We start from the raw sequence: 18,823 nt of genomic DNA, 5'->3' as shown, positions 1-18,823 counted from the left end.
TACAATATTCAGGTGACTTACTCGACTAGTCCTGGTAGTATTTCATCTTTAAGCTTTGGCACTTCAGTTATACTTCCTCTTGTGCTTAGCAGGGTAGCCACATTTGCCACAGGGTGACTTCTGGAGGTGGCAGCGCTTAGAGACACAGTGGTGACACAATGTATGTTTTATTGCAACAGTTTTCAAATGATGATGTTCCCTTCAGTATCCTGCTTCTGTGGCCAAGACCAAAGACTATTGTTACCTCTTAGGTAGGCTTTTGCCTTTTCCTAATGCTTATAAGTAGAGGAGAGATGATCCTTCAGAGGAACAGGAGACTGTACGACTGTATTTGGTACAGCCTGGAGCCTTGAAGAGGGGAAACAAGACAAGGGAGTTAATTCCTAGGGCTCCTTGGAGAAAAGAACAATCATATCTGGGAGTAGGCATGGACTATTATGTTGATAAAAATGCAGCTCCTAAGGAAGGGTGCAGTGGCTCACAACTGGAATCCCAACGCTTTGGGAGGAGGCTAGAGCTGGAGAATCACTTCAGTCCAGGAGTTCAAAACTAGCGTGGGCAACATAGTGAGACCGTGTCTCTAAGAAAAAATTGAGAAGAAAAGAAATTGTGCCCCACCTCTACCCATAGCTCTCTTACGCTCTAAAGCTCCCACCCGCATTTCTCACCCATCCACCCCTCTGCTTTGTCCTCTGTAAGTCATTGATACTTGTGACTCAAGTCTTAAGAGTTTTTCCTAAGGTAAATCTTGCTGCTAGTATAGATTGAGCATCCCTAATCTGAAAATTCAAAATCTAAAATGCTTGAAAATCCAAAACTTTTTGAGCAACCACACGACACCACAAGTGGAAATTCTGTATCTGATCTCACCTGACAGGTTCCAGTCAAAACACAATCACAATTTTGCTTTATGCACAAAATTATTTTAAATTGTGCATAAAATAAACTTCAGACTATGTGGATAAGGTATATATGAAACATAAATGAATCTTATGTTTTGATTTGAGGCCCATCCCCAAGATGTTTCATTATGTATATGCAAATATTCCAAAATAAAAAAAAATACACAACACGTCTGGTTCCAAGAACTTTTGGACAAATGTTAATCAACCTGTACATACTAGGTGGTAAGCTTAACAAGGTGACTGCATTGCTTTGTATAGCACATCTTTAAAAATTGTTCAAATATGATTTAGGGTGCCAATAGAAATTCAAGCCTAGAAACCAGATTTTTTTTTTTTTTTTGAGACGAAGTTTCTCTCTTGTTACCCAGGCTGGAGTGCAACGGCACGATCTCAGCTCACTGCAACCTCCGTCTCCTGGGTTCAGGCAATTCTCCTGCCTCAGCCTCCCTAGTAGCTGGGATTACAGGCACGTGCCACCATGCCCAGCTAATTTTTTTGTATTTTTAGTAGAGACGGGGTTTCACCATGTTGACCAGGATGGTCTCGATCTCTTGACCTCGTGATCCACCCGCCTCGGCCTCCCAAAGTGCTGGGATTACAGACTTGAGTCACCACGCCCCGCCAGAAACCAGATTTAATGTGAAATATGTGCTGGCTAAAGTTGTCTGCACACAATATGTTCCAATTACTTAATAACCCTCAAAAATATTTTACCTGCACCTCCACTCGGCAACATCGGCCTTCTCTCTGCCCTCTTCCAGTATACACACCAACACTATAACAATGGCAAGGTTGGCTTAAGTCAGCAGTGCTGTGCAGGAATCTGGAAGCTTGCCCTTACCAATTCCTGACTCTTGGATGCTTTTTACTCCTCATCTTAACACATGCCAATGTTAGGTTAAAATATCTAACATTTAGTTTGTTTCAGCATAACTCTGTGATAAAACTTAATCAATAGTCAGCCTCGTTTTCCCCACTTCCTGCCCAAATCAATATACATGTCTCCTTTGAAGAAAGGGGAATGAAAACTAAAGTTGATCCTATGGTTTTAATGTTCCTCAGCCTAATGTCTGCTTAAAGAAAGAACCAATCACTTACTTAGATATCATTGATTTAGTTTCTTTGTGCTCTTGCAAATTAATAAGTTATAATGCTTCCACTTTCTAAGTAATCTTTTATCATTGGTTAGTCCTCAAAGGCTAATTTACTTAAATTTACTAAAAGACCAAATATATTGATTTTCAGAAAATGTAAACTGCAAGACTAAGACATGGTGTACATGTGTATAACTTGTTTTAAGTATACAGAATAGCAAATTATATGTTCATTTCAATCTAACAATCCTCCAAAAGAATTGCAAGGTTTAGATCTATCAAATGAAAGATAAAACATTACTATATATATATATATATATATATATATATATATATATATATATGTTTTTAATTTTTTTTTCTTTGAGACGGAGTCTTTGTCTCCCAGGCTGGAGTGCAGGGGCATGATCTTGGCTCACTGCCACCTCTGCCTCCTGGGTTCAAGTGATTCTCCTGCCTCAGCCTCCTGAGTAGCTGGATTACAGGCACACACCACCATGCCCGGCTAATTGTTTTTTGTATTTTTGGTAGAAACGATGTTTCTCCATGTTTACCAGGCTGATCTCAAATTCCTGACCCCAAATGATCTGCCTGCTTTGGCCTCCCAAAGTGCTGGGATTACAGGAATGAGCCACGGTGCCCGGCCTATGTTTTTAATTAAAAAAAAAATTTGTTTTAAATCTGTTCTGTAGATGTTAACTAGGATTATTTATTTAAAAGGCTGCTGTTTTCATATGAAGTCTTTAATGGTATCCCCTTAATTTGCCTTCAGGAACAATGGACACATTTCTCATCTAATCACAGCATTATATTTGCTTGTTTATCTCTGAAAACTTACCTTACTGTTTCAACTGGCATTTAAATTTCCTACCCCACTCCAAGATTAGATGAAAATCAGAGAAATCAAGCAACTTTGCCTGGCATTCTCAGAACAAGAAAATTGGTGAATAAAATGGACCTTTGTGTACCTAAACTTATAATTCTTCCCCCAAAAAGCATTCAAAAGATCAACCTAATATTTTTACTTTGTAAGTATCAATAAGCCTTAATATGTACTGACAGATTACCATTATGATAATCAAATAGAATTGTTAATAACAATAAAATAGTGACCAGATTTAGAAAACAAATGCTCACAAATGCTTCTCAAAATGTATGCTTTCAATACTTAAGCTTAGTTCTCTCTATTAAAAATAAAAAATGTTCAAGAAAATAATTTTGTAATAAATAATGAAATGTTTTTTAAATGCTATTAGATTCATGGGTACTTACAGATGTTAGCACAACATCTTGCAACTGGAATTTAGCTACTTGTGAACTTGGGAGAGTTAATATTCGGTTGTAGTAAAGAAGATTAACATGCAAGAATTATGCATTTTAGTTCACTTATAAAAACAGCTTAACCATCCAAAGGGAAGAAAAGAGCTAATGTGCTTTATATAGCTTGTGTAATTATGATAGGGCTTAGGGCAGTGCTCTTCAAACTTTAGTGAGCATAAGAATTATCTGAAGTGGTTTTAAAAATACAGATTCGTGACTCCCACCCCAGAGATTCTAAACTATTAAGTCTAGTATGGAGTCCAGGAATATGCATGTTTAACATCCAATCTCACTCAGGTAACTCATACAAAATTCGGATTCAGACCCATCTTGGAGAACACCAACTTAAGATGACAAATGCGCTTGTTATTGCATCCAAAACCACAGAATCATCAGCTAAAATACCCATCTTAGGCCATCTTTCATATACTTTTTATTGCTTTGCTAAAGAACGAGGTAGATTGCATGTAAAGGGCTGCTGATAACAGTTAAGGTTTACTCATTTCAGATACTATACTTCTCATTATGGTCCCTAAAAATTGGCCCATAGCTTTTAAAATTAATTGATGTTTAAAAGACATGTGGAATTGGAATTGTTTCTTAACTTTCTGTTTGTTTTTACTGTCTTCAATATTGCCATTTAATATTGTTTGATATTAAAATGCAATGGAATCACAGTATTTATCATCTGTTCTTCTTCGGTTTCAAGGGAAGACGAGGGAAAACAGGACCTCCAGGAAAACCAGGACCCCCAGGACCGCCTGTGAGTAAACAGTGTGATGACTGTCCCTTGGAAGAGTCCCTCTTTATTTCTGTGTGTTTACCTAAGGATTATTTTACTCCCCTGTAGATAATGATGTCCTTCTTTCTTATTATTTATAATGACTAGTTTCAGCACTTGGATAAGTAGTTCATACTCCCTATACCCCAACACCATCATCACCATAAACCAAGAGATAAGGGAGGCTGGTAAGTGTCCACACGCCTCACCCACTTCTTTATTACAAGGATGGCAGTAACTGTAGTGTCTGCTTGAACATCCTGAGCCAAGTGTCCAGATAGATGAATTCTGTTCTGTACCTACCTGAACTCCATCTTCTCGATTTCTTAACATCCAGGCTGACAGGAAATTAGACATCTGGGGAAGCATATCCACTTTTCTTGATATGAAACTATTTTGTTAGTAGAATTTCATGGGATGGTAAAAAGTGCTATAAAGATCATCTAACCAGTTAGCTTATCTGGATCTTTTACCTCAAGCTTCTAGAAAAAAAAAGGATTCAATTCCTTGTAGTTCTGGTAATTCTGCAGCCTATGAGAGTCTGGTTTGTGTCCAAGCTGCTCCACTGACACTGCACAACCTGTGGTCACCAACAATCTCTGTATCACAGATTCCCTGATCACTTTTCAGGCTTCATCTTACTTTACTACTACACAGGAATTTACACTATTGACTGGTCTCTCCTTGAAACTCCCTCTTCTTTTGGTTTAGCGACACTGAATTTTTTTCCCTTATGCCTGGGACCATCTTTTTGTCTCTGTCAACAACTTTCTTCTGCCCCCTATATGTTGAATGGATTAATGAATGTCAATTTTTTATTTCAACTCATGTTCCAGAGTTCCAGACCAGTACATTTCATTATTTTTTAGTATCTCCACTTGGAACTCTCCTAGCTACCACAAAAGTAGAATGTCCAAAACTATACTCTAAAAAGAATCTTAGATTTTTTTCTTCTTCTTTATCCTCCTCATCTAAATAGTTTCTACCTCATGTCGGTTCTGCATGCCAGTAGCCCACAAATCCTCTCCATCTTCACCACCACTGCCTTAGTTTAGACCTTTGTCAGTTTGAACTTATATTTTTGAAGTTATCTGAGAGCTGTTCTCATTGCCTCTACCTTTTCCAAGTGGAGTAAAACCTCTAAATCATGACAACATCCAGGTGGGCTTGGATGGCTTAAAATTCTCTAATAGCTTAAAACTATTTTATTTTAAATTCCTCAGTAGCTTCTCTTTTCTTCAAGAAAGATGGATTCCACATCCTCTACATGCCATTCTCGGCCCTTCATGGTTTGCCTTTTACCTTGGTCTATCCTCCTCTATGCCCTTCCTTCTTTTGTAATCTGTAATCTTCCCTTACTATCTCAAAAATGCCATAGCTTACAAATGTTCTCAAATAGGCCTATATATGCTTCTCTTTATCTTCATGAATCAGCTCTAACATTTCTCCTATAGAGCTTTTGCCAGGGCTCTCAGCATTTGAGGTTTCATGCCATGGTTCTGTACCTTATACCTCCTACAGAACTCTTTTCTTCATCTGTCTGATGACAGCATGGTGACTCTTTTGAACCTCTATTTTTCCACCATTGCCTAGAACAGTCTCTGGCCTATAGCATGTGATTATTGTTTAATGACTGAGTAACAAATGAATATATTTTGTAGATGAAAAAAATTTAACACCAGGTAAGTGACCTTCTAAAGACCAAAATCACCCTGCACCACCACTAGAGGGCCTCAATCCAGTACCTTAGGAGTCTCTTAGGATGTGGTCACATGCCAAAAATGAACATGATTGCTGTCCTGTCATTGATTTCATTTCACTTTAGCCATTCTAGTAGATTGTCCTATTAACAATGCATTGGTGCCAATTGATGTGTATTATATAAAAGCAGACTGGGGGGATGAAAGGGTGAGGAAGCATGAGCCAGGTATCTGCATTAGTCCATTCTCACACTACTATGAAGAACCACCTGAGACTGGGTAATTTGTAAAGAAAAGAGGTTTAATTGACTCACAGTTCCACAGGCTTTACAGGAGGCATGGCTGGGAGGTCTCAGGAAACTTACAATCATGGCAGAAGGGCGAAGGGGAAGCAAGCACATCTTCACATGGCAGCAGGAGAGACAGAATGTGACAGGGGAAGTGCTACACACTTTTAAACAACCTGATCTCGTGAGGACTCACAAGACAGCATTAGGGGGATGGTGCTAACCATTAGAAACCACCCTCATGTCCCAATCACCTCCACCAGGTCCCTCCCCCAACATTGGAGATTATAATTTAACATGAGATTTGGTTGGGGACACACTGCCAAACCATATCAGTATTCTAGAATCTAATCTTTAAAGGAATCAGCTTTGTTGATTTTTATTTCAACTTTTTAGACAAAACAGAGAACACAGTGTAAAATTTTTTAAACAATTGTTTCATGCTTTAAAGAAGAAAAACTGGTGAATGCTAACAGGCAAGATTAGACCTTCATGTAGTTTTTTAAACCTATGATGCTGCTTTTAAGACAGGATAATTGTTGTCTCAAAGGAAGAATTTGAATGTTGAAGGCCTTTATGACAAGCTTGCCAAATATCTAAGAGAGAAGAGGATTACATTGAATTCTGGAATGAGTTCTCAACTGTAGATCAAATGAGTTTGCTGAAGAATTCAGAAGATTAAAAAACATGTGGCTATATGATAGGATTTATAATATTCAGTTCCACAGACTTTAGTTTATTGTGCCAGAGTATCTGGGGGAGAGAGGTGCTTATTTTATTTCAAGTATAGATTTAGAACCTAAAATCAGCTGTGGGTCTGACACACAGAGTTCATTAAATCCTGAGAACATAGTATTTGAAAAAAATGGTTTATTAACTTTTTAAATATAATAAAATAATTTGTTAGGAAAAAATCTATGCAGAAAACAACGTGTTTACTTATAGGTCAGCTTTTTTTTTATTAAACTCTACTATCCGCTCATTTTCTGTTCAGAACTGTGGTTTGTGCAAACTGTGTTTTTGATTCTGGGATAACTTCCCTAATGAACTAAAATATATTTTCTCTAATGCATGTATTATCAAAACCTTACTTTGAGATACAGTTTTCATCAGCTCGTGGATGTTTTTGAAGTTGTTCATGTCACAAGTTAAATTGTTGATATGCATATTAGTGTGCTGCAAAAATCCTATGGAGCACCTACTCCTAATTACAGAGCCTGGTTAAAAACAGCATTGAAAGAAAGATAACTTTGGGAAGCCAAGGTGGGAGAATCATGATGTCAAGAAATTGAGACCATCCTGGCTAACATGGTGAAACTCCAACTCTACTGGAAATATAGAAATTATCTGGGCACGGTGGCATGCACCTGTAGTCTCAGCTACTCAGGAGGCTGAGACAGGAGATTTGCTTGAACCTAGGAGGTGGAGGTTGCAGTGAGCCGAGATCACACCACTGAACTCCAGCCTGTTGACAGAGTGAGACTCTGTCTCAAAAAAAAAAAAAAAAAAAAAAAAAAAAGGAAGAAAAGAAAGATAAAATAATTGGTTCCCACATTTTTCTGTGCTACTTTCACATTTAATTCTTCTAAATATTATGTACTTTAGAAAGAGGACTGTTGTTTCCCAAATGGTTTGAAATGGTCTTTTCAAGGTCATAATAACTAACATTTTGAGAAAATGCACTCTAGGAAAATCTTATTTACTTCATTCAACAGTTTCACCAACACTTAAGGCCTACCATGCGCCTTACACTTTTGGGAGCTGGGTTTAAAAATGGGTAAGACACTGCACTTGCCTTCTAGGAGAGTCAAGTTTAGTTCACAAAAATGTGAGCAAGAAAGAGTATGCAGTGGCTAGGGTGGTTTCCTTAGGAAACTGGAAGTGTAAAAATTCAGGTGTATTGTCCGGTAAAGCACATAGAAGGGGAAGAGGGAGCAAGGTAGGTACAGCTGGCAGAGGAAAGCATCCTGGACAGATGGCTATAGAGCTGAACCTCTGGGGAGTGGGGACAGGCTGGCAGCCACAAGGCAGTGGAAACACAGTACTAGGCCAGCTGTCATAAAGTTAGGGTGGCCAGGGTCCTGGCGAACCTTTTGTGAAGCTCCACAAGTCATGAAAAGCTAGGAAAATGTGTGAAGAGTCCTATGCTGGAGAGTTCCATGGCCAGATGTCATTGGTAAGTCACTCAAGGGGGCACATTGGGGTTGGGGTGTTGAGAGAGTTAGCAAGTTTCATTGCTGCTATCATAGTATTCACTGTTTTTAAAGTATCAGCAGAGCATTTTTTATCTCTTAGGATGTCCCAGGGAGCTATTTGTATTTTATTACAATTTACAAATAACTTAAGAGACGTTCCCCCTTAATTTTGGACATTTTTAGATCAAAACATTGTTGTTTTCCATTTATTTGTCTTTTCCAACATTGGACCCTTTGTGACAAGAGCCCTACTTCATAGCAAGAAGGAAGGCAAGAAGAGAATAAGAGATGGGATGGTAGGATCTAAAATTTTTCTAATTGTTATTGGACTTAGGGTATGCCTCACTCCAGTGGCCAGTTTGTGAGAAACCTGAAGCATGTGTTTTTATGACAATGAGAAGTATATTTTTTTAAAAATTTAATTTTATCTCCCTTATCAGACAGCAATTAAATACTAAGTAATATCTCTCAAATAAGTGAATATTTCATATAGTTTTAACATTATGTTTGATCAATTAGTCTTTGGGAAAGTTGGAGGGAGACTTTATTCTAGTCAGTGTGATTGTCTGCAAAGAACAAAGGAATAGGAATTAAGGAGGCATGAATTTTTTCTTTTTTAATAACAACATACTTTATAAGAAAATGTTCTTCCCTTTGGGGGTTTAAGATGTTTCCTAAATCAAACATAGTGTTGTTATTTAGGGGAATGTCAGTGAAGACTTTAAAAATATTGAATTGAAACGAAACTTGAATTGAAAGGAAAAGTCCTCAATGTCCTGAAGCAATTCAGATAATTAAAGTTTTTTAACCAATCCTTTCACTTATTTGTTCTGAAGTCAAATTTGTATATTCTCACTTTCTTAGGAAATGTTTATACCAAAAAGACAACTTGTTTACCAAAAAAAATTTCCTACAGCTAGCTAAGTGTATGTGTTTGTGTGTGTGTGTGTGTGTAAGAGGACAACCTTTTGTCCCCTGAAACACTATATCCTCCCTTAGGGAAAAAATATTTCTAATAATGGAAAATTTACTAAAAGTAGTTTTATTAAACTAACATTATTAAATTATCTTTGTGAATCAGTGTTTCATGGAAAGTCATATATATTACTCCAATTTAGCTCCCCATATTCAGTACCAACTTTTTGTGTCTGTCTTTAAGAAAGACTTCTAAGGCTTATTTGATTTTTTTTTTTTTCTGAGAGGAAGTCTCGCCCTGTCCCAGGCTGAAGTGCAGTGGGGTGATCTCCGCTCACTGCAACCTCCGCCTCCCAGTTCAAGCAATTCTCCTGCCTCAGGCTCCCGAGTAGCTGGGACTACAGGAGCATGCCACCATGCCCAGCTGATTTTTGTATTTTTAGTAGAGATGGGGTTACACCATGTTGGCCAGGTTGATCTCGGACCCCTGACCTCATGATCCACCTGCCTCAGCCTCCCAAAGTGCTGGGATTACAGGCGTGAGCCACGGTACCCGGTGACTTATATGAAATTTATACACATGCAATATGCATATAATAAAACTCTTCTTAATCAGAGTGCTTGTCAATGAGCAGTGACTAACCTGGTTAACAGAGCTACGACACTGGAAATGCAGTACTTAATTGCATATGGCATGATGCAAAGTGATGGTAATAAATTCTCCTGGTCTAATTCATCCTTCTCTCCTCTGAACTTCTTTCCCCAGGAGTTAGGGCTATTTCCTTCCCAAGCGAGGAAGGAAACCACTATCTTGAAAAGTAGAAATTATCTTATTTTTATAATGGAGTAAAGGATACTTGGAAATGTCAGGTAATTTGCCCAAGATCCCGCAAGCAGGGAAGACAGAATTGAAACTGATCCATAAACCTTTATTCTACAAGACTACAGGTGTGAAAGACAAGCTTCTAGCTTACAGTTCAACTACGATCAGCCTTTCTCAAACATCACACCTAGAGCAATGTTTGACTTCTCCATGGCAATGAATGGCACTATCCTGACTCCAGACAGCGAGATGGTATAGGATAGTATAGGATGGGCAGTGAGGAATTTAGTCCTTCTCCTCACTAGCCTCTCCTGGAACAATTTTCTTGATATTTCCTTGTCCCCATTTTCTTTACAGTAAATTTAAAATAATAGTACCTATCCCACCTACTTTTTCCCACCGTGGCTAGAAGGGCCCCAATGCCATGGATGTGAAAGAACTCTTTTCTAAATATAAAGCTCTATCTAAATGTGACTTAGTTCCACTGTTACTACTTTGCACACCCTTTCACACTGTAGATAGAAGAGACTACCTTGAATCAGTAATTAAACCAACACCTTTTTTCTCTTTCCAATTTTCCAAAAATCTAGTTAACAGAAAGTGGAATGTCTATCAATGAATTGCTGAAATAAAAGATCGCTTTGCATATGGCATACTTACTCTAGATACGTAAATCCATTCATGAAGAGATACCAAAGTTATTCCCAATTAGGTAACAATAACAACCAGGTCTAAAGAGTCAGTGATTTTTTTTCTCCAGAGATTTACAGCCTATTCCTTGCTTGTGAGGCTTGTTCCTTTCCTATCTGAGCTGTTGCATTTTATTAGTTGTGATAGGTTCTCTAAGTCTCAACTGCCCTTCCTCACACTCTAATAAAAGCTTGTCTTTTTAAAAAGCCTTCCAGTTATCTGAGTAGCATAAGCAATGGAAAGTAACGGACTTAGGTTATGATGATAAGACTTGGAAAGTCTCAAGACTTGGAATGCCTTCGTTTATTTCAAAGTATTCTGGTTTTTAGTTTCTTTAGAAAAGAGAGGAAAGCAGCCGGAAATGAGGCGGAGCAGGAGAGAAAGCAGGAGAATTTAACTAATGAGCCATTAAAGGAAGTAGGTATTAGCCCAGCCATTTGACATTAACTTTACTTCTCATTCATCATTACTGGAAAAAGCGTTTATTAAAAGGCATATTAATTTAAAATGTGTTCTTATTTCTGTTACAGGCAAGGATTTTTATTTTCTTTCATTTTTTTCTTCTGGTACAGTTTTTATGCATTGTTTCATTATTGCTGTATGAGAATTGAGCAGTGGGCTCAATTTGTCACATTTGTGTGCACAGCAATTTAGGTTGAAAACAGAAATTCAAAAAATTTGTAATGTGGGGCAGCAGCTCCATCTACCGTTCCATTTGGAAAGCTGTAGTCAAAGAAAGGCAATGAAGGATGTCGCGGGAGTGGAAATTTTTCGTTGTTTGAAGCTTATTATAAATCTATATGATTTTTTAAAAAATTATTTTCAGGATTTTCTTGCATTTATGCTTATCTTGAAATTTAATTGTAAATGCTATTTCATCAGCAGACATTTTCAATGTCAACTTGATGCTCTTTTGAGGTGAAAATCCATACTTACTTCATGGATCTCTAAAATGCCCTTCTATCGTAAAATACCAATAAAACTCTGCAGCATTAATTTAGTGGGAGCTTACTCCAATAAAATGTATTGTTTTTCTAAAACAACAGTTTGTTTTAAAACATGTACACTAATGTTTCTATTTTAATTTTAACTTCAATGTAGAAGAACTTCTTCTACCTTTAAAGCATGAATCATTGCACAGTCCTGAATATTATAATTATACATCCGTTTACATAGTTAAAAGAGTAAATTTAGAGTGTAAAATTTAATTCATTTAATAAATACTTATAGGCTATCTACCATATGTTAATCACTACTGCAAACATTGAATATACAGTTGGTTAAAAACACAAAGCATTGACGAGCTACAGACAAGGTCTCTACCTTTCTTTATAACTTACTCTCTGTCGTGGGGCAGTACACCAATAGTTAATAAGCAGTTAAATGAATAGACAAAACAATTTTGATTTACAGTGATGTGCTATGGGGGGAATAAACTGGGTAATGTGATAATGATTTGGAAGGAAGAGGTGTTTTTCTCATTACCTTCTCATTGAGACGGTCTAGGGAGGTGTCTCTGAGGAGATGACATTCCTTGAGAAGGAGCTGGCCATGCAAGGGCCAGAGCAAGAACTTTCCAAACAGAAATATCAGGACATGCAAAGGACTTCAGGTTAGGAAAGTCTTGATATATTCAATAAACATAAAGGAGCTAAGAAAAGAATAGTGCCAGAAAAGGTCTGGGAGCTGAATGGCTTCATCACATAGGGTCTTATAAGAATAGATGAGAAGAGGGGCAGTGGAGAGGTACAAGTAGCCATGAAATAATCAACCAGTTACATACATCTCCCTTTTGTGTGTGTGTGTGTGTGTGTGTGTGTGTGTGTGTGAGAGAGAGAGAGAGAGAGAAAGAGAGACTGTGTGTGTGTGTGTTTATCTGAAGCGGTTTGATATTTTTATGTGATGAAATTACTGTTCCTACTGATTGAAATAAATTAATCTGAGAGTAATATCATTTTAAACCCATTATCTTTAGTCTTTGAGTAGACAGGGAATAGACTTATTTGCTGAGAGAAAACAAGAGAATTGACAAAGGTTTGATTATAGCCCATTTAATTTCAGTCTTGACTGAATCCATTGGATATCACATTGATCATTAGAGATGGAGAATTTATCACATCTAAGTCAGTCTTTTCTGGTTACCCACAGTTAATCTGATGTTTCCTTTCTGATAGGCTATAGGTTGAGTCAGTTGAACAGTTGTGACAACAAAAATACATGCTCTCAAAACGCCATAGAACTAAATGCCTTCCTGCATTTGTGCCCTGTTATCCATCATTATTCTCAACTCGTGTATCGTCTCCAACTTTATTTACTATGCACTGAAAACTGAAAGTGCAAGGTTATTATTTCCAGCATATAGCAAGATCCACCTCTAAAACAATTTAGTGTCCCAAAACACATTTTTGGATTGCTGAATAAAGCAGGTGACAAAAACTGTCTCAATGAAACAGTTAACTTGTTAAAATACCCTCAAAATACCTTGAATATGACTACATGCATCTTCAAGCTCATCATGTGTCAGTGGGAATCCAATTCAAAATTCTTAACATCCCTTCTACAAGCCTTGAACTGATAAGGGCTTTGTCATGTTTCTCAGTTTTCCTTTCAGCAAGAGAACTGCAGTCTCTTCTGTATAATGTAATATCTTCAGAGAAAATGAACCTAACAATTTATTTGAGTCAATGGGAGTAAGAATTTCATTTCTTAAAAAAAAGGTAAGATGACACTTTATCAGATTTAAAAATATAGACACATAAGACCTATAAAATGGAGACATGGCTAGTTAATCATATTTATTGCCACTTGTCCCTCATGGGGGTAATGGTCCCAGACAAAACAGCTGTTGTCAACATTGCTAAAATTTCAGTGTCACCTTGTGTCACCACAGAATATGTAGACATGCATGTGAGGCAGCTGGGGGTATCAGGTTGAGATTTTGAAAACTAGCCCTCGGGTTTGCTTTTCTAATTATTTCTCTTTTTGTCTCCCTCTGGACAGCAGTAGTGGGACATTATTAGTCACTTTCTGACCTCCTATGTTTTTTACTAATCGTGGTAACATTATGGTAGAAAAGAATAGTTGTACAGCCACTGACTACTTGTTTCATCTTGTATTACGTTCTCAAAACCAACTATTAAGATATCTGGACTGACATGTGTTATTTACATCAAAGATGAGACCTTGATCTGTGTTCACCAAACTTGTAATGAGTTGTGATAGTGCATGGATTAAACATCATTTCTTACATTAAGGTTTGAAAAGTCAAAGGCCAATCAGATTTATTAGAACCTTAATTTTCAGAAAGGGAGACTTGTTTCCTAAATAACCCTATAGTCTAAATTTAATGACATAGTTTTCAAGAGGATCTCCATACTGTACTTAATTTAACTGCTGTGTAACTTTGTGAGGTAGGCAAGAAAAGATTATCTTCATTTTAATAATAAGAAAATTCTGGGTCCTAGTGAATAAGGAACTCAGCCCAATTTGTGCAGTCAGTTTTCTCTGCACATCAGTAACTATAACTTAGTATTATCAAAGAAAAGACTGAAGGAATTTATATAACTAGAGAAGCAACAAGTTTTCAGCATTGTCTAGGGGGCCTAAAACATGGAAGAAAAGTTGGCAGAAAATAAGATTGGAAGAGTCTTCAGCTATGTTTGTAATGAATTCATTAAAAAGTAAAAAGACCTGAAGCAAATATGTCAAAATTGTTGATATTTGACAACATAGGATTGTGGGCTCATTGTAATTTATATTATTTTCTGTACTTTCCAGCATGCTTAAAATAGTTCAAATTTATTTTAAGAAACAGGAAAACTATTCTATGGGATTAATAACAGTTAATATCAGTGATTACTTCTTCACTGGCTGATATCATCAGTATCTTCTCCTTTGACTGAAATCCTTTGTGGAATGGGGCCACATGTTTTAAAACTAAAATTATTAACTATTTTTTTAGAGCTTTCCTGAGCACACTCTCTATAACCATGGGGGTTCAGTTGAGCCAAGAATTGTCATTTGTAGATTTATCATTAGTACAACCTATAGATCAAGGAGAAACTTTAACATCACACATTTGAATTGAAAGTGAAGACCATAATCACCCAATTATTCCAGAGCTGTCCAGAACGTCCTCAGTTATTCAACTTGTGCACACGCCCTTGGCCTCTATGTAACTTGGCAGTGTATAAGCCAGTGCCATCAGCCTGGTTATCGTAAGTCACAGCAGTGTGCCTTGGAAACTGCATTTTCTCTACTCAGGAAGAGTTGTTATTCGACACATTGAAAGAGAATGAACGTTATCACTTAATTACAGTAAATGAAAACCCAAAGCATTCATAGGTGCAGGATGCCTGTGGGGTCCATGTAAGCCAGCTTTCCTCCAGATTGCAGTAGCATGTTGAAAACTTCCTGAGTACAGACAAGGGAGTGGAGGCACAGTTGTTCTTAAGGCATGGTTTTTGTTGATGGTGATCTTTTGAAGACATCAGTGGATACAAATAATTTGTTTCACACATTCCCCTCCTTGCTAGTTTTCATGCCCCTGTGGCTTTTATCACCTTGTGCTGGGTCATTGATGTTGTATCTGTGGGTGGCAAGGCACTCTAAAGATTCCTGCTGCTCCTTATATTGCAGGACACTGACAAATAATATTTTTCCTTTTTCGGGACATACTGGGGAGAGTTGAGTATGAAACATTTTATGGATGGATAAGCAGAATGGCAGCATTATGGGAGGAATCTTTTTTTTTTTTCCTAACTATCATGCTGTGGAAATCAGTCAAAATGTCCCACTGTATCAGTAAGGCAGTGGGCTTTACACCAATTAGGTTGATATCTGGGAAAATAAGTACCTCTAAAGATATTTTTTTTTCTGCCTTGGAAAACAAAGTGTTAAAAAACCTACATGCTTCCTAGCATAATTTAGAAAATCTGCTTTTATGAAATGGGTTAATTATACTCATTGAATGCGTTCACTGTCACAGTCTCATCCTTCCACTTCTGTTCCAAAATGACAAGTGAAACCAGGGACTGTGCAATTTTGGAAAACAATCAGATCACATATTGAGTATTTTGCTTATTCATACAACCATAAACGGCCTATGCTCGAGTTCCCTCAATTACACAGCTCAGTATGCAGGCCAGAAGCAGACAAGCCCAGCTCAAGTGAGCACTTTCCTGGAATACATGGGGGAATGAGTTTGAAAAATGTCCAAAGTGGCAGATGTGAAAAATTCTCATTCAAGATCCAGAGCTGCCTTTGCCACAATCCTTCACCTGTTAATCGCACTGCCTCTGAACTTGTGAACCACGGATGGTAGCGATATCTTAGACTGAGACACTTAGGAGCTATACATCTTTCAAGGTATGGTGCCAGTATATGCCAAACTGGGGGAAAAACTAGCTGAGACAAGAGAAGATCATGGATCACAGCACTGCTCAGAATTTTCAGACATTCACCAAGAATAAGCATGTTGCTGCCAGCTTCCAGCTAAACTATTATCTTTTGTAGGGGAGATTCGCAAAAGATGTCCTTGATAAATGCTTAAACCATTGTATTATATCACTTAAATTATTCAGACTCCTGCAATGCTAATACACAATCTCTCCTCCATAACAGAATACAGTGGCACTATTGCAGTCTTAAGCGAAGGATATTTCCTTTTCTGTGAGTGTGACAACTTTCCCACAACTGTTGTCCACTGCAATTTCATGCTCACTGGAGTTTCTGTACACCAAAATCATCCTCAAACAATATACTCGCTTGATTAGCTATTATTTTATCTCACCCCTTTTGACTATATTTATTTTTGCTTTTCTTCCACTATCTTGTAAGTGCCTTAGCTCCTTACTCTTCATTTGGTGTTATTGAAACCTCAAAAGTTATTTAAGATGCTATTTGAGCTTGGTGACTTTCTTGCTTTTCCTTCTCAGCCGAACTCTGCTCATTTCTTTCTCCTGCTCTCTCTCTAATAGGAGCCCTCCATGGTTTTGAACTTCCCTGTTGTTCTTCCCTCCATGTTGTTTCTCTCTCTTATCTCTTATCCTTCTCTCCTCCCATTCTGGTCACTTTCCTTTTGACTCTTCTTGTCATCCAAGTGTTTCTTTCTTTCTTTCTTTTTTTTTTTTTAATAGATGGAGTCTTGCTCTGTTGCTCAGTGCAGCTGAGTGCAGTGGTGGGATCTTGGCTCACTGCAACCTCTGCCTCCCCGGTTCAAGCAATTCTCCTGCCTCAGCCTCCTGAGTAGCTGGGACTACAGGTGCACACCGCCATGCCCTTCTAATTTTTTGTACTTTAGTAGAGGCAGGGTTTCACCATGTTACCCTGGCTGGTCTCGAACTCCTGAGCTCAGGCAGTCTGCCCGCCTCAGCCTCCCAAAGTGCTAGGGTTACAAATGTGAGCCACAAAAGGCATATCTACACCAAGTCTCAGACCTCTCTTTGCTTGACCCTTAGTATTGTGTGTCTCATTAATCCTGTGATGTTTCACCACACGATGCCCTTCTTGATTTTTTAAAAAGCAGCTTTAATATGACTGATATTTTATTTTCCTATCATCCTTCTCACTGTGAGGTGGTTTAAGGGAAAGAGTTAAAAGATCAAGGCTGTGGGGTTAGACAGATCTGAGTTGAAGCCTAGCTCTTGTCTGCTAGTTATATGACCTTGATTCAGATATTTAGTCTTTTGTTACATGTAAAATAAGAAAAACACCACTTCACTGGATTGTTGTATGAGCTAACTACAGTAATGTATGTACCTACCACACAGTTGTCATTTTCAAAGGGTAACTATTATTTATTAATATTTTTGTTATCATCCTCATTTAATCATTATTTGCCATCTTCTCATTATTTTTGTCTTTCTCAGATTTAGGACCTACCATTTCTAAGGCAAAAGGGTTTCTATTTTTCCTCTTTTATTATCACTTGCTTGTAAATTTTTCTTCTATCTGCTTTGCTCCCCTCCTATTTTCCTCTGTTACAGTCTTTGTCAGGAAACTTCATCCATCTAAGAATGTTGGCCTAAATATATGCATATACATATTCATCATCTGGAAAATCTCATTAGATTCTATTTTCAGTGTGAACAAACATACTTGAAAATATCTATTTTAAAATTGAGAGCATCCAAGTTTCATAACTATATTCTTTTGTATTGACCAATGAAGGAAGCATGTCCATCAAATTAGCACTGAAACATGAATTTTCTCTGAGCTTATTTCCATTTGAGTCCCCACCACTTACAAACCAAGTTAACCTAAAAAGTTGGCTCACAAGAAATAAGTTCATTTCTCAGAGCCTCTTTCCATAAAGTGAGAGCCCTCAGCCTAATGATGGTACAGGCAGAGACGCAGTCCATTACAATGGATTTTTACAATTTTAACTGTTTAATGTATGTAATTAAACCCCAGAGACACTGTAAAAAATTTTATTTTTAGCAAATATTGAGACAAAGAAAAGGGTGTGTGATTAAAAAAGGAAAGAAATTGAGCTCTCAGATATTTTCTATCTAAAGAACATTATTGATTTTTTTTCCTCAGAGTTACTGTACAACTTTATATGTTGTAATTCAAGTCCAAAAATCCATCCATGAGCTCTTTTCCGCTTAACTGGAGCTCACTATAGCTATGCTTTCAATTAACTAGCCACATTCTAAGGTTAATCTAAATATGTTGGTCTTGTCTTCTATTGGAAGCAGCAAGCCCTTTGCTCTATTTGATACCATTTCTAACTAAAACCAAAACCAACAAGCAAAAAGTTGGCTTTCTCCACAGAGTTTTTCTTATAAAAGCAATGACTCTACTGAATTTAACAAACATTTGGTGCTGGCGATGGGAGAGAGATACCACAGACGGAATTGTGCTGAGTTTAAAAGGATCAAAACTCCTTGCTTTCACAAAGTCTTTGTCACATCAAAATACAAACATGTACGTAAGCCACTATGCTCAATGTAAACATGCATTACTAAGTTATATATAATGTGTCATAGAGGGAAACATAAAAGAGAGAAAAACTCAATTGATATTACCTTTTCCAACTATTATTATTGCTTCATCTCACCATTCCTATGTCTGAATTCAGGCTTCCTAATGACTTTTTTTTTTTAATACA

At 37.4% G+C, this 18,823-nt stretch overlaps 1 protein-coding gene across 7 annotated transcripts in view; it reads left to right on the top strand.

The window, feature by feature from the left end:
• The window catches only part of COL19A1 (collagen type XIX alpha 1 chain), a 364,360-nt gene that overhangs the window by 242,370 nt on the left and 103,167 nt on the right, over positions 1-18,823 (top strand). For all 7 annotated transcript variants that reach the window (XM_074398116.1, XM_074398115.1, XM_074398114.1 and 4 more), the window contains one exon: positions 4,029-4,082. In XM_074398116.1, the coding sequence (XP_074254217.1) occupies positions 4,029-4,082 (54 nt within the window). The remainder of the gene's footprint in view (positions 1-4,028; positions 4,083-18,823) is intronic.

This window comes from Saimiri boliviensis, chromosome 4, assembly GCF_048565385.1.
Source record: "Saimiri boliviensis isolate mSaiBol1 chromosome 4, mSaiBol1.pri, whole genome shotgun sequence".
NCBI classification, from domain to species: Eukaryota; Metazoa; Chordata; class Mammalia; order Primates; family Cebidae; genus Saimiri; species Saimiri boliviensis.
This window is presented reverse-complemented; position numbering and strand designations above follow the sequence as displayed.